Consider the following 12,938-nt stretch of genomic DNA (forward strand, 5'->3'; position numbering starts at 1 on the left):
GGGTCTGGGCCTGGGCCCGAGGAGCTCTGTGCTGCCAAGACCCCACTCTTTGTGGCAGCCATTGCCGCCCCTCTTAGCCAGCAGGCTGACCTCAGTCTCATCATAATTCTTTGGTGCAGCTGGTGGCATGTGGTACCTCTGTTCCTCCTGCAGGTAGGAGGGGACAGAAACCCCTGCCCCTCCTGAGACTGTTCCTCTGTGGAAGGAGTGGGTCTACACACTCAGACTCCCTCTCCCCCCAGCCCGGCCCTGGAGAGGAAAGAGGCCCCTTTCCCGAGTGCCCACCTGGAGGCCTCATCCCCCAGCGCAAGGGTGGAGGCAGCTGGCTTTGAAGGGCTGTTTCATAGAACACACCACGCCCTGCCAGGTCATGATGGTGCTTGGGGGCACTCGGGTTGGCCAACCACTTTAGTCAAGACTGGGTATTCCTGTCGTACTGGCACTGGGAGGTTGCAAAAGGCCCTGCCATGGAGGACACAGCTCTTCCGTTTGCTGCTGCTCTGGGCCCACCCCCTGCTTTCCAGACCTAAGTGGCGCCTCCAGGCCCTACCTTCCGGTCTCTCTGCTCAGCCTCTGACAGCAAGCTCTCCTGGAGACCCCTCTTCCAGGTGAGAGCGGGGCGAGCAGGCTGGGTGGGGTGGGTGCAGATGGCGATGGCTGGAGAGACCGTCTTTGGGGGTGATGAGCCCCCACAGGGAAGTCAGTGATGTCATGTAGGTTTAGGTGCCTCATTTCCTGGAGAGGTGGCGGGTCCAGGAAAGAGTGGGGCTGGGGTGGAGCAGAGGCAGTTGGGAGGGACTGGGGAGGAGCTTGGAGCCATCTGGGACATCCCTGGCCCTGGATCAAAAAGCTGACAGTCCTCGGCCCTCCGGCCACTGCTTGTCATCCCTGGTTCCCGAGGACTTCCAGCCCCATGGCTCTGGTAAGATGGAACTGGGATCCCACTCTAAGCCCTGGTTCTCCCAGGGCCTGGGTATTCCTGTTTCTTAGCAGAGGTGTGGGCTTCTTGGACCAGGGTGGCGAGTGGAAGTCAGGGGAGCAGCAGGGTCTTGGGGGGAGGGACTGTCCTGCCCTAGGGAGAGGCTCCAGGCAGCTCCCTGGCACCACGGACCTGGGCCCTGGTAACTCAGTCCCAGCTGCAGGCCTGGCCCCAAAGGAAGTGGCCACCCCAGTGCTCCTTCTGACTCGGTTGCTTGGGATGGGGGCCCCAGCTCTTCTCTGGAATCCATCCATTAGGGCCCCTCCTGAGGCAGAGCTGAAGGCCAAAAGGAAGATTGGTTGGCACAGGTTTTCCTGCCTTGGCAACCTGCTGGGGTCCACATCCCCCACCCAGGGTTATGGGTTTAGATAGAGCTGCCTGAGGGCCACTGTTAGCCTGACCCTCTAGGACCTAAAGACTTGACGACCGGTGGGTGATCTGACCTGGTCATTGCTTTCCCTGCCTTAGTAGAGAGCCCATTTCCAGAATTTTCCCCTGGCCGGGGGTGGAGAGTATGGGGGTGGGGGAAGCTCACCAGGGGTCCCGGGGCCAGGCCGGGCCCTGACATCTCTTCCTGGGCCCCTGCCGCCCAAGACCAGCCTGCAGGCTGCTTATCGAGGGTGAGCGGGGTGTGTGGATGAAGAGGGACTGTCAGAGGCTGGGAGCAGGAAGGGGATTGAGAGCACGTCGAGCTGGCCTGGGCCAACCCTGGCTCTGGATCTTGGGCAAATGACTACTTAGTCTTTCTGCCTCAGTTTCCTTGTGTGGTTGGTCATAAGTGGTCCCCACACGTAGGGGTTTGTGTGACTGAGTTAATGTACAAAGAGACCTTGGGCCAGAGCTGGCCAGAGCACTGTGTAAGCTTTGGCAGGTGTCATGGCCTCTCTTCCCTTCAGGCCTGTGGCTGGGCAGGGCTGGGCCTTTTGGTTCAGGAGTAGGCCTCAAGGGATCACACCAGCGTCCCCTTAGGCCCTCGTCTCCTTTGGGTCTCTGTCTGCAACAAACCTTTCTCTCTCCTCTGCAGGCAAAGGTGCCCGGGACCTGCCTGCTCACCATCCGTGTCCTGCAAGCCCGTGGCTTGCCCTCTAAGGACCTAGGTGAGTGCTGGGCACAGGGTGGGTGGCAGTCCTGCAGCGACATTCAGAGTTGGGCAGGGGCAGTGGAGAGAGACCTGGGTAGGGCTGGGTGTGCAGGGGGTCCCGGAGAGGGAGCCAACAGGGCGGGACTGGCTGGCTCTTCCTGCCTCCTGACCCAGCCCCATTCCTTAAGGTCTCTGGGTCTTTCGGGGCTGCCTGCGAGGGAAGGACATGGACTGTGGGTGGCCAGGCTGGGAAGGGCTCTTGGCAATCACCGGGTGCTCGTCCCTCCTTCCCACAGTGACCCCCTCTGACTGTTATGTGACCCTGTGGCTGCCCACGGCCTCCAGCCACAGGCTCCAGACACACACAGTGAAGAACAGCAGAAACCCCGTCTGGAACCAGAGCTTTCGCTTCCGAATCCACAGCCAGCTCAAGGTGGGCCAGGAGCCAGCCCTGTCCTTGCTGTCCCTGCCCACTGCCACCGCCCCTCCCGGCCCGGCCCCACGTGCCTTCCTGTCCCACCCTCCTTCCTGCAGCCCCTCACTCTTCCCCTTCCAGAACGTCGTACAGCTGCAGGTCTTCGACCGGGACCTTCTGACCAGTGACGACCCCATGCTGTCGGTGCTCTATGACGTGGGGACTTTGCGGATTGGGGAATTCCGCCGCGAAAGCTTTCCCGGAAGCGCTCAGGCAAGGCCACGTCCAGGGCCGGGCCGGGCCTCCGCGCTGGGGAGGGAGATGCTTGGGAGGGCGGCTGAGCACCTGCGGCCTTCTTCTGTGGTAGCTACCGCCCCCTGAGACTGCAGTTCTGTCCCCAACCCTCTTTCTTGACACAGCCCAGGGCAGCTTTTTTGGGGCAGACCAGAGAGGTGGACAGAGCAGCCTGGTGATGCACCACTGGCGTCCCAGCAGCCCCCGCTGGCGTCTGGGTTGGAATCTGCTCTCCCCACACCCTCACTTTTTCCTCCCCCTGCCTCCCCCTTCTAACTTGCTGCTTTCCTTTTCCAGGGTGAGGTGCAGCTGGAAGTTGAATTTCGTCTGCAGAATCTGTGAGTCGGGCCATGGGACAGTTCCCAGGTGGGAGTGCTTCCTTCTGGGAAGGACAGGGCGCAGCGCACCCAGACCCCCAGACATCCGGTGGTAGAGGGGAGTGCCCGGGCCTCCTTGGGGGTGAGCACCTGGAACCTGGACTCCTGCTTAGGGTCACTGGGGGCTCTTTTCAGGACAGACTGTACTGAGCAGCTCGTCAGCAATGGCATCCTGGTGGTGAGTCTGGAACCCCTCCCTCGAGCCGTCTGCTTGTCCTCCTCCCCAAGCTTCAGGCCCACCATGGGGTTGGGGGGCAGAGCTGAGTTGGGGACCCTGGGATTTCAGTTCTTCAAGAGGATACAACTTCCGGAAATGTTTGGTGACTCAGGCCAAGGCAATAAAGTGCTGAGGAGCAAGAACTAGGGTGCTGGGAGGGCGGTCGCCTCTGTTGGGAGGGGCTCACGTCTGAGGGGCTCCCTTAATGGCAGGCCCGGGAGCTCTCCTGCTTGCATGTTCGACTGGAGGAGGCTGGGGACCAGAAGGGTGAGTCCCTGAACGCCTGGGATAGCCCTCAGCTCCCGTCTTCCCCTTTCTAAGGGGAACGTGGAGGGGTCCCTCACTCTTAGGCAGGAGCAGGGGTGGGGGCGCAAATCCATGCGGGGGCTTTTCCCCTTGGTCCTCAGGGGGCTGTGGAGGGGCATTCCATCTCCAGCCTCGTCCTGGGCCAGACGTCCGCCTCAGTGGGGGGAGGGAAGTGTCCCCAAGTCCTTTAGGCAAAACGAGAGCCTCTGTGGGCCAAGATCCTATTCCCAGCCTCTCCGCTCTGGTTCCTGTTTCCAGGGGCAGAGGGCAGAGTTCAGCTTGCGGTTCCCGGGTCCTATGAGGGTGCACAGGAGGCCTCCGTGGGCGCTGCCTCCTGCTTCCATTGCCCGGCTTGCTGGGAGCAGGAGCTGAGCGTCGGCCTGCAGGTACGGTGCCCTCGCTCCGCGAGGGGCCCACAGAGCCTCCCTCCTCAGCACCTCCTCCAGGCTGTCCTTCACTCACCTGCCCCGCGCTGGCGGAGTCAGGCACCTGGGAAGAGTGTGGGGCTGATGTTGGCCTGTGTCCCCTTCCTGCTGCTGCTCTGTCACTCCTGGTGAGGTCCTTGCAGAGATTCTTAGTTCTTCTTCCATTGCCGCTGTAGGATGCCCCCCAGGAGCAACTGAAGGTGCCCCTGAGGGCCCTGCCCTCTGGCCAAGTGGTGAGGCTCGTCTTCCCGACGTCCCAGGTACTGTCACCGCGGGGAGAAAGCCGTTGCACAGGCAGGGCTGGGCGCAGGCCTCGAAGGGCTGGCCTACTTCAGCAGCAGCTCGCCTCAGGCTGTGCCCCAGAGAGTGCTGGGCCAGGCTCTGGGGGGTCCTCTGAGCAATCCTGTCTCCAGGTGTCAGGCCCGGCCCCTGTGGGGACGGCTGGGGGCCCAAGGGAGCATGGGGACATTGCGGGGTGTGGCTCAGGCTGGGATGAGAGGAGCAGGGTGGCCCACCTTTGTGACTGGAACATTCATGTTTTCAGGAGCCTCTGATGAGGGTGGAGCTGAATAAAGAAAAAGGGTGAGAGACCGGGCGGGGCCTGGGAGAGGTCGCGGGGGAGGCAGTCAGGGACGGTGGCCGATGGTCAGGCACTAGGCCTGGAGAAAGGGAGAGGGGGGTGGCTCCCAGCACAGCCCCCTGGAATCTTCTCTTCGATGCTCCGGTTTGCTCCCAGGAGCGTGATGTCCGGGAGCCTCGGCACATAAAGGCTCCTTTTCCCACTTGACTTGCATTTCTGCTTTAGGCGGAGGGGTGTGTGCCGAGCTCCAAGCCTGGCACTTGGGAGGCACTTGATAAACATTTGGCTGGAAAACGGGTGGAAGGTGAGGAGAGTGGTTTGAGGCACAGAGAGGGCAAGGAACAGGAGAGAAATCTCGCCACTTCGGATGGTGGTTTCTGTGGGTGGACCTTAGTGAACCTTCACGAGACGAGGAGTTGCGGGCCCTGGCCCTCCACTGGCCTGGCAGACCAGCTGCTGCCGCAAAGAGGTGGGGACACTGGTCCCATCCTCTCTGTAGTCGCTTTGGGTGGGTGAGGGAGAGGAGTCGAGAGGTGGAAGTGATCTGTGGTGCTGGGTCCCTGCCAGGGGCCTGTCTGTAGTCACCAGTGTTCCTGGACCTGTAAAGTGGCTTTGCTGCAGCCTGTGTGTCCCACACGGGCCTGGTTCCCCTCTGCCCTCACACCCTCGTGTGTCACACCTCTCAGGACTTGGGGGGAGGTGAGGGTTGGGGAGAAGAGAGGAGAGGAGATGGCAGTGAGCTCTTCAGGGAAGCAGACCCCCTTCCTTTCTTTGATGAGGCCCAGGAGCTGCCTCATGGTCCCTTTCTGTCCACACAGACCCAAGGAGCTGGCCGTGCGGCTGGGCTGCGGGCCCTGTGCCGAGGAGAGAGCTTTCCTGAGCAAGAGGAAGCAGGTGGTGGCCAAGGCCCTGAAGCAGGCCCTGCAGCTGGATGGAGACCTGCAGGAGGACGAGGTCTGGGCTGGGCTGGGTGCGGCAGGCATGCTCGGCTCGCTCAGGCCCAGAGCCCGGTGCTGAATGCTGGAGCTGGCTGTGCCCCGACCAAACCAGAGCAGCTGCCGAGCCGGGCTCTGCCTGCCCCTGCTCACTGCCCTCTCTCTCAGTGTTCCCAAGAGCTTGACCACATCAGATTTGGAGCACTGCTTGAGACACTTGGATATTGCAAACTACCCCACTGGGCTAGCTTTCCTTCTTGTTTCTTGATCCTTGGCCTGTCCAAGCTGTGAGACTGGGCCTGGTCTGACTGATCAGTGAGACATAGTCTGAGGGCTGCCTGCTGGCCTGGGACGGTCCCTGGAGGTTCAGATTAGCCTGGGCATCTTCTGGGGAGATGACCTCTCCTTGCAAGAGGGAGGGGGTGGCTACATGGGAAACTTCGGAGGGGGCCCTGGGGCTCCCAGAAAGCCCACCAGACTACTCAGGGGCTAGAGATGAGGAGATGAGGCCTGGAATTATTCTGGTCTGTTTTCCCTGGAGTTCTTAAAATAAGACAAATCTGGCCCTCAAGAGGCTACTTACTCTGACTAGACCCTCTTCAGCAGGCCCGACTGGATCTGGGCCCAAGAGCCCTGATTAGATTCCGAGCAGCCTTAGCTGTGGGTGGGCTGAGTGGCCACTTGGCTTACTACCTGCTCTTCCTGTGGCTCGGCTCCCCCTCCCCAAGCCCTCTCAGCCTGCTGTCTTCTTTCAGATCCCAGTGATAGCTATAATGGCCACCGGCGGTGGGATCCGGGCGATGACTTCCCTGTATGGGCAGCTGGCCGGCCTGAGGGAGCTGGGCCTCCTGGATTGCGTCTCCTATATCACAGGGGCCTCGGGATCCACCTGGTGAGCTGGCGGCAGGTTGAGTGCAGACGCCTGGGTGGCTGGTCGGGTTGGCTTAGACCACATAGGCCTCTGAGCAAATGGAAGGGCAGAGAGAGGGTGTGTGCCAGGGAGAAATGTGCTCGGGGGCTGGGAAGGTGCCTGCCAGGCTGCTGTCCTAGAATAGAGACCAAGGTATGCAGCAGGTCCCTCTGGCTTTGACTTTTCCCAGGGCTTTGGCCAACCTCTACGAGGACCCTGAGTGGTCTCAGAAGGACCTGGCAAAGCCCACTGAGTTGCTGAAGACCCAGGTGACCAAGAGCAAACTAGGCGTGCTGGCCCCCAGCCAGCTGCAGCGGTACCGGCAGGAGCTGGCTGAGCGTGCCCGCCTGGGCTACCCGGCCTGCTTCACCAACCTGTGGGCCCTCGTCAATGAGGCACTGCTGCGTGATGAGGTGTGGGGAGGGTGCAGCCTGGGGAGCCAACTGGAGATGGGAGCAACCCTGGGCAGCGGGTGGGAAAGGCCTCAGGCACCAGCAAACTGGCTTCAGGTTCTAATCATCTCCCCCACGCCCCCAGCCCCATGACCACAAACTCTCAGACCAGCGGGAGGCCCTGAGTCACGGCCAGAATCCTCTGCCCATCTACTGTGCCCTCAACACCAAAGGGAAGAACCTGACTACCTTTGAATTTGGAGGTGAGTAGCCTGGAGCTGAGACCCATGCTTTCATGATTGGCAGGGTGGCTGAGCCTGTGTGGGAGGTGTGTGTTCTACCCACCTCTTCTGGGCCAGGCCCTGTGCTTTCCAGAGGCTCATTCAGGCTTTGGGATGGGGACAGGGGCCTTAGGTCTCATGCCCAGAGTGCCAGCAATAAGGCTGAGCCTCTTGGTCACTAGGCGGCCCTGACGTGAAGCTGTGGTGGCTGCCTTGGTGCTGAGGGTCCTCAGGTCCTGGGCCCATAGTGAGGCGTGTGGCCTTCTCACAGAGTGGTGCGAATTCTCCCCCTACGAGGTCGGCTTTCCCAAGTACGGGGCCTTCATCCCCTCCGAGCTCTTTGGCTCTGAGTTCTTCATGGGACGCCTGATGAAGCAGCTGCCTGAGTCTCGCATCTGCTTCCTGGAAGGTGAGGGGGTTGGAGGCTGGAGAAGCTGGGGCAGTGGGGAGAATGGGTCTAGGGGAGGTGGTGGGTCTCGACTTCCCAGTTTAGTCACTGAAAGGTTTCTTGGTCCAGGACAGGCCTTGGGGGAAGGGTCAGGGTGTGATGGGGTGGGGGTTCTTTCCCACGTGTCCCCTGTCTCAGGTATCTGGAGCAACCTGTATGCAGCCAATCTCCAGGACAGCTTGTACTGGTCCTCAGAGCCCAGCCAGTTCTGGGACCGCTGGGCACAGGATCAGGCCAGCCTGGGTAGGTGCCTGGACTCCTCGTGAGGGTGTGGTGGGAGCCGGGGGGCAGTATTTGGGGAAACGTGGACTCTCAGGCCTCTGGGAGTCCACAGAGGCTGGGATAAGGGCCCAGGAGTACCCATTTCCTGAAAGACACCCCATTTCCTCCCCTCTCGACTGCAGACAAGGAGCAGGTTCCCCTTCTGAAGATAGAAGAGCCTCCCACGGTGGCCGGCAGAATAGCCGAGTTTTTCACTGACCTCCTGACGCGGCGCCCGCTTGCCCAGGCCACCCACAATTTCCTGTACGGCCTCCATTTCCACAAGGACTATTTCCAGCATCCTCACTTCTCCACCTGGAAAGGTATCTGCTTTTCCCTGATCTCAGCTTTCCAGAGCCATCCCATGGCCGCCTGAGCCTTGGGTCCTTGGTCCAGGCACACACACTCTGACACCGCATCCTCATGCCCTTTGAGCTCAGTTTCCTGGGCTGCTGGAGCGAGAGCCCTTGTCTCTCTGCTGTTAGGGATCAGGGCCCACCTCAGGGTCTCGGGAAGTGGAGGTGCTGCCTCGGTGAGGGCAGGGCCAGAGGGCCGCGTCTCCTACCAGCGCCAAGGAGCTGGCACTAGACCCCAGGGGCTGGTGCCCTGAGCACCTGTGACAGCTACTTCACCCCATCTTCCCAACCCTTCTAGCCACCAAGCTGGACGGGCTCCCCAACCAGCTAACGCCTGCAGAGCCCTACCTCTGCCTGCTGGATGTTGGCTACCTTGTCAACACCAGCTGTCCCCCACTCCTGCGGCCCACACGGGACGTGGACCTCATCCTGTCGCTGGATTACAACCTCCATGGAGCCTTTCAGGTGGACTGCGGGCAGGCTTGGGAGGTGGTGGGCAGCCCTGGGCCTGGCCCGACATCCTGGCTTATGTCTCTCGCTGGTCTGCTCTGGAGTCGTTATCCGGCCTACTTTCCTTAGGGGCTGTGACAGTGACACCCCGTGAATGGGAAACAGTTCGTAGACTCCACAACCAAGGGAACTCACTCTGCTCAGGAAGTTGGAGTGATGGGGGAACTGTTTAAATGTCCTTTATATTTTGGTCCCCTTGATTGCACCCATGCCCCCGATTGGTTCGGGACCTCTGGGGCCCCTGCTTTGTGTCTCCCAGTTGCAGAACCTGGCATTGTTAGCACGTGTTTCCGAGTCCAGCCTGGCTCTGCTGGGCCTGCTGGGGTCTGAGTGTCCTCCGGGCGCTGCCCGTGTGTGAGCAGACCTCCGCGTTCAGCCAGCCTGCTGTTGAGGACTCTGGGGAGCCCTGTGGGCCCGTCTCCCTGATGCCACTTCTGCCCGCCCTGCAGCAGCTGCAGCTCCTCGGTCGGTTCTGCCAGGAGCAGGGGATCCCGTTCCCACCCGTCTCGCCCAGCCCTGAGGAACAGCGCCAGCCTCGCGAGTGCCACCTGTTCTCAGACCCCGGCTGCCCTGAGGCCCCGGCCGTGCTGCACTTCCCCCTGGTCAACGACTCCTTCCGGGAGCACTCAGCCCCTGGTGAGCGCCCAGCCCCTCCACCTCCTGGTGCCCTGGGCCATCCCTCATCCCCCCTCTTCCATCCTTTATGCCTCTCCCAAGGTGACCCCAACCCCTCCAGCCCCAGTGCGTCCCCTCGTGCCTGGCTGCACTCTTTCCCACTAGGAGTCCGCCGGACAGCTGAGGAGAAGGAGGCTGGGGAGGTGAACCTGTCTTCATCCAACTCCCCGTACCACTACTCGAAGGTGACCTACAGCCAGGAGGACGTGGACAAGCTGCTCCACCTGACGCATTACAACATCTGCAACAACCGGGAGCAGCTGCTGGGGGCCCTGCGTGAGGCTGTGCGGCGGCGGCGGCGGCGGCACAGGCCCCAGTGATGGCGGCCCCCTGGCCTGGGCTCCCACCCGGCCCACCCTCCATCTGTCCGGCTGCTCTGGCTCAGTCGGGGCAGAGAACATCATCAACAGCTATTCCAGGACCTTGGGGGGTGCGGGTGGCCCCACTGGGGGCTCCACCATTGCGTGTACCCAGTACACCCAGACATGGCACTGAATTCCCCGCAAGCCTGCCACAGACACCTCCGGGTACGTCGAGCCTTCTAAACGGGCTGGAGCCTGGTCCCCATGCTGCCGCCCAGAGAAGGCTTCCGTCTGAGTAAGGAGAAGATTCAGAGCCTGTGTCCCCCGGGGGTAGAGCTGGGGGAGCCCAGCACAGCACTGACCATGTTTGTGTCAGGCTCAGTGGTTGAGCATGACCCATGCACCAAGAGGTCACTGGTTTGATTCCGGGTCAGGGCACATGCCCAGGTGGTGGGCTCGATCCCCAGTGGGGGCATGCAGGAGATGGCCAATCAGTGTTCTCTCTCATTGATGTTTCTATCTCTCTCTCTCCCGTCCTCTCTCTCTCAAAAAAATCAAGGAAAAAAGGGGGGGGGGACTTAAAGCCCTGTGGCCTGTGTCTGGTCTCCCCCCCTTGCATAGTTGTACAGTGAAAAATAGAGCACTTTATATATGACAGAGGCTCTTACACACATAAGGCATTTTCTGAGGCGGTCGTTGTTGCCAAGAAGGGACATGTTATTCCAGGCTTGGGTTGCAAGGACTGGTTTAAGAAACAAAGTGTCTCACGAAGCTCGCGAGTCAGCATGGGCTTACCAAGACGTGGGTCATCTGCTCCTGGCACCTGTCTAAGCAGGCAGGAGGAGGTTTGGGTGGGTGGGGGTGAGTCTCTGCTGCAGCCCTGGCCAGGTGAGTCGACTTGCAGGCGATGACGGCCGGCACCCCTTCCTCTCCTGGTCAGGGACCTTGGGGTGTGGCCAGGAATTCAGTCAAGGGCTACTTCCTGTCCCACAGTAGGGATGGCCAGATCTGAACCAGATGCGTCAAAGAAAGAGACTAGCATAGCTTGACCAATCTGTGACCTTGTGGGGCTCCCCTCTCTTAACAAGCAACCGTGTATGCCCAAAGTCAGTAGGACACCTGGGGGGTGTCCTCACATGTAGCCTTGAGGTTTGGTGGTACCTCAGGGTTTGCTTCAGGGCCGGGACCTGTGGAGGGAACAAGGAGGCAGAGTGAATTTAGGACCTAGTGACCCCAGAATCTTCTCCACACACTCGTGCCCCAGGCTTCCCCGGGGACACCCTACCTCCTCCTGACGTCCACATGGGATATGGAAACGGAGCCAACAGGCAGCTGCAGGAGTGACTGGTGTGTGAGGTGGATGGAGATGGTTGGTTCTCACTGCATCTGTCTGCCTCGGCCCAGCGACTTCAGTCCCTGTCCTGGGCATGTGGCTAGAGTCACAGAGCGGAAGTGGCTGCCTTAGTAGCCTTGGAAGCCACTGTGTCCAGGACAAGGCCATTCACTCAGCCACCCATCACTTGGACCATACATTGGAATCTGGGTCCCGCAGGAGGAGTGTGAGTGGAAAATTTACCAGCGACTCGTGGCTGCCACCCGCCTCGATGTGAGCGCTCCTCTGGTTGTGCGTGTCTTTGTAACTGTGTGAATCTGTGTGGTCTGGGGGACATCCTGACTCCCTGTCCCCTGGAGCAGGGACAAGGGCAAGGGTGCAGGAGGAGTCTGGCTGTCCTGCAGACAGTGCTCTGTCTTGGAGAGGAGGGGTGGACAGCCTGGCGAGTTTTCTAGCATGAGGGTGTCCCTTACCTCGGGTCTGGCCTGAGCAGGAGAGGCGGTGGGCGCCTTGTGGAGTTTCCTCTGCAGGGCCAGCCGTCTGCGGGAGCTCCAAGGGCCATGGGGGGTTGTCGGTGCATCTCCCTCAGTGAGGAGGGTGGGGGGCAGCCATGGAATCTGGAGAAAGAGCCTTGAGACCCTGACTTACTGTTGCTACTGAGAGTGAGCAGGGGTCTGAAACGTGGGGGTTACTCCACCCACTCGCACTGAAGGTCTGCAGCAGCCTCTGTCCCTCCTACAGCCACGCGATGGACTACTGCCAGGGCACCTGTGTCGGCTCCACCACCGTGGTCGGGTCTGTGCTGGCTGGGTGGTCTTGGGCAAGTTCCTTAGCCTCTCCGAACTCATTTGCCTTATCCATTTCATTGAGATGATAATGGTTATTTTGTTTAGATGAAATAAAACATCTAAAATACTTAGCAAGGAACTTTATATCAGAGGGAGCCAGCCCAGGTTCAGGGTAAATTTAGAGGCTACACTTTGACTCCAGGACTGCAGCTGTGCCGTGTCTTCTAATATTTTTCTAAGACAATTTTAAAAACTATCATGTAGAAACACTACCTTTAAAATTGTTGAAAAGACATCATTTTGGGAGAGAGGGCCCAGGGAAGCTGCTGCCCCTCACTCCCCTTGGGCAGTAGCACGGTGCCCGCACACGGAACGCACTCCGAGCGTGGGCTGTCCACTGCGGTGACCCAGGGCGCCGGCCGGGGCTCTGGAGTCGCCTCCTGCTCTGGCCTGCCGGGCTGTCCCTGGCGCCCCCCTCAGGCCCCGGCCTTGCCCTCCGCCGCCTTCGGCCTGCAGATCCTGCTGCTTCCACAGCTGCGTCTGCGCAGGGCTCGGCCCCGCAGCCCTCCTCCAGGGCCACCAGGTTCTTCCCTGAGCCTTGTGGCCACCTGGGTGCACAGGGAGGACCAGGCTTCTGCCCAGGGCTCTCCCGCCCCCTAACCTCTGGGCTGCCCTCTCTGGGGCAACCACTCCCCACCCCAGCCCAGGGGAACCTCGGAATCCTGCAGGAGAGTCTAGCTGCTGGAGCTCCTCCGGTTGGCGATGAGGGGTCTGGGCTCACTCTGGAAGTGCCTCCTCCCTGCCCGAGGGGGGTCTCGTGCCGGCAGGTCCGCCCACCAGGACCTGGAGTTGCTACGGGGGTGTGCACATGCACATGGGTGCAGATGGGCGCCCCGCCAGCCAAGGACAGCCTTTCCTGGTATCAGTATACCCTGCATCTGGGGACTCCTCTGAAGGGGAGGGACATTCTGTCTCCTCTCTTCCTTGTGGGCTCAACTGTGCCTCCCACCCCCACTCCCCAGATCCTTACTGCCCAGAACCTCAGAATGCGACTCTATTTGGAGAAAGGGTCT

General features: G+C 60.8%; 2 protein-coding genes across 2 annotated transcripts in view; one reads left to right on the forward strand and one right to left on the reverse strand.

Moving 5' to 3' along the window:
- Positions 1-913: 913 nt before the first annotated feature.
- PLA2G4B (phospholipase A2 group IVB) lies at positions 914-9,762 on the forward strand. Its single transcript, XM_036259841.1, has 20 exons — positions 914-922; positions 2,004-2,076; positions 2,357-2,493; positions 2,617-2,748; positions 3,067-3,107; positions 3,282-3,324; positions 3,576-3,630; positions 3,928-4,055; positions 4,271-4,354; positions 4,639-4,676; positions 5,493-5,628; positions 6,365-6,501; positions 6,710-6,932; positions 7,057-7,174; positions 7,464-7,601; positions 7,779-7,883; positions 8,045-8,224; positions 8,556-8,722; positions 9,217-9,403; positions 9,548-9,762. The coding sequence occupies exons 1-20, from the start codon at positions 914-916 to the stop codon at positions 9,760-9,762; spliced, it is 2,346 nt and encodes a 781-aa protein (XP_036115734.1).
- A 90-nt stretch (positions 9,763-9,852) lies between these two features.
- The window catches only part of SPTBN5 (spectrin beta, non-erythrocytic 5), a 30,024-nt gene continuing 26,938 nt past the window's right edge, over positions 9,853-12,938 (reverse strand). Inside the window, 1 exon segment of the mRNA XM_036248491.1 lies at positions 9,853-10,035. Coding sequence (XP_036104384.1) covers positions 9,853-10,035 — 183 coding nt within the window.

The sequence above is a fragment of the Molossus molossus genome, unplaced genomic scaffold (assembly GCF_014108415.1).
Source record: "Molossus molossus isolate mMolMol1 unplaced genomic scaffold, mMolMol1.p scaffold_m16_p_1, whole genome shotgun sequence".
NCBI lineage: Eukaryota > Metazoa > Chordata > Mammalia > Chiroptera > Molossidae > Molossus > Molossus molossus.

Bases quoted from the DNA above. Each gene is read 5' to 3' on its own strand.
- PLA2G4B (XM_036259841.1), top strand. The intron at 2,749-3,066 runs GCAAGGCCACGT...TTCCTTTTCCAG, and splicing joins GCTTTCCCGGAAGCGCTCAG to GGTGAGGTGCAGCTGGAAGT. The intron at 6,502-6,709 runs GTGAGCTGGCGG...GACTTTTCCCAG, and splicing joins GGGGCCTCGGGATCCACCTG to GGCTTTGGCCAACCTCTACG.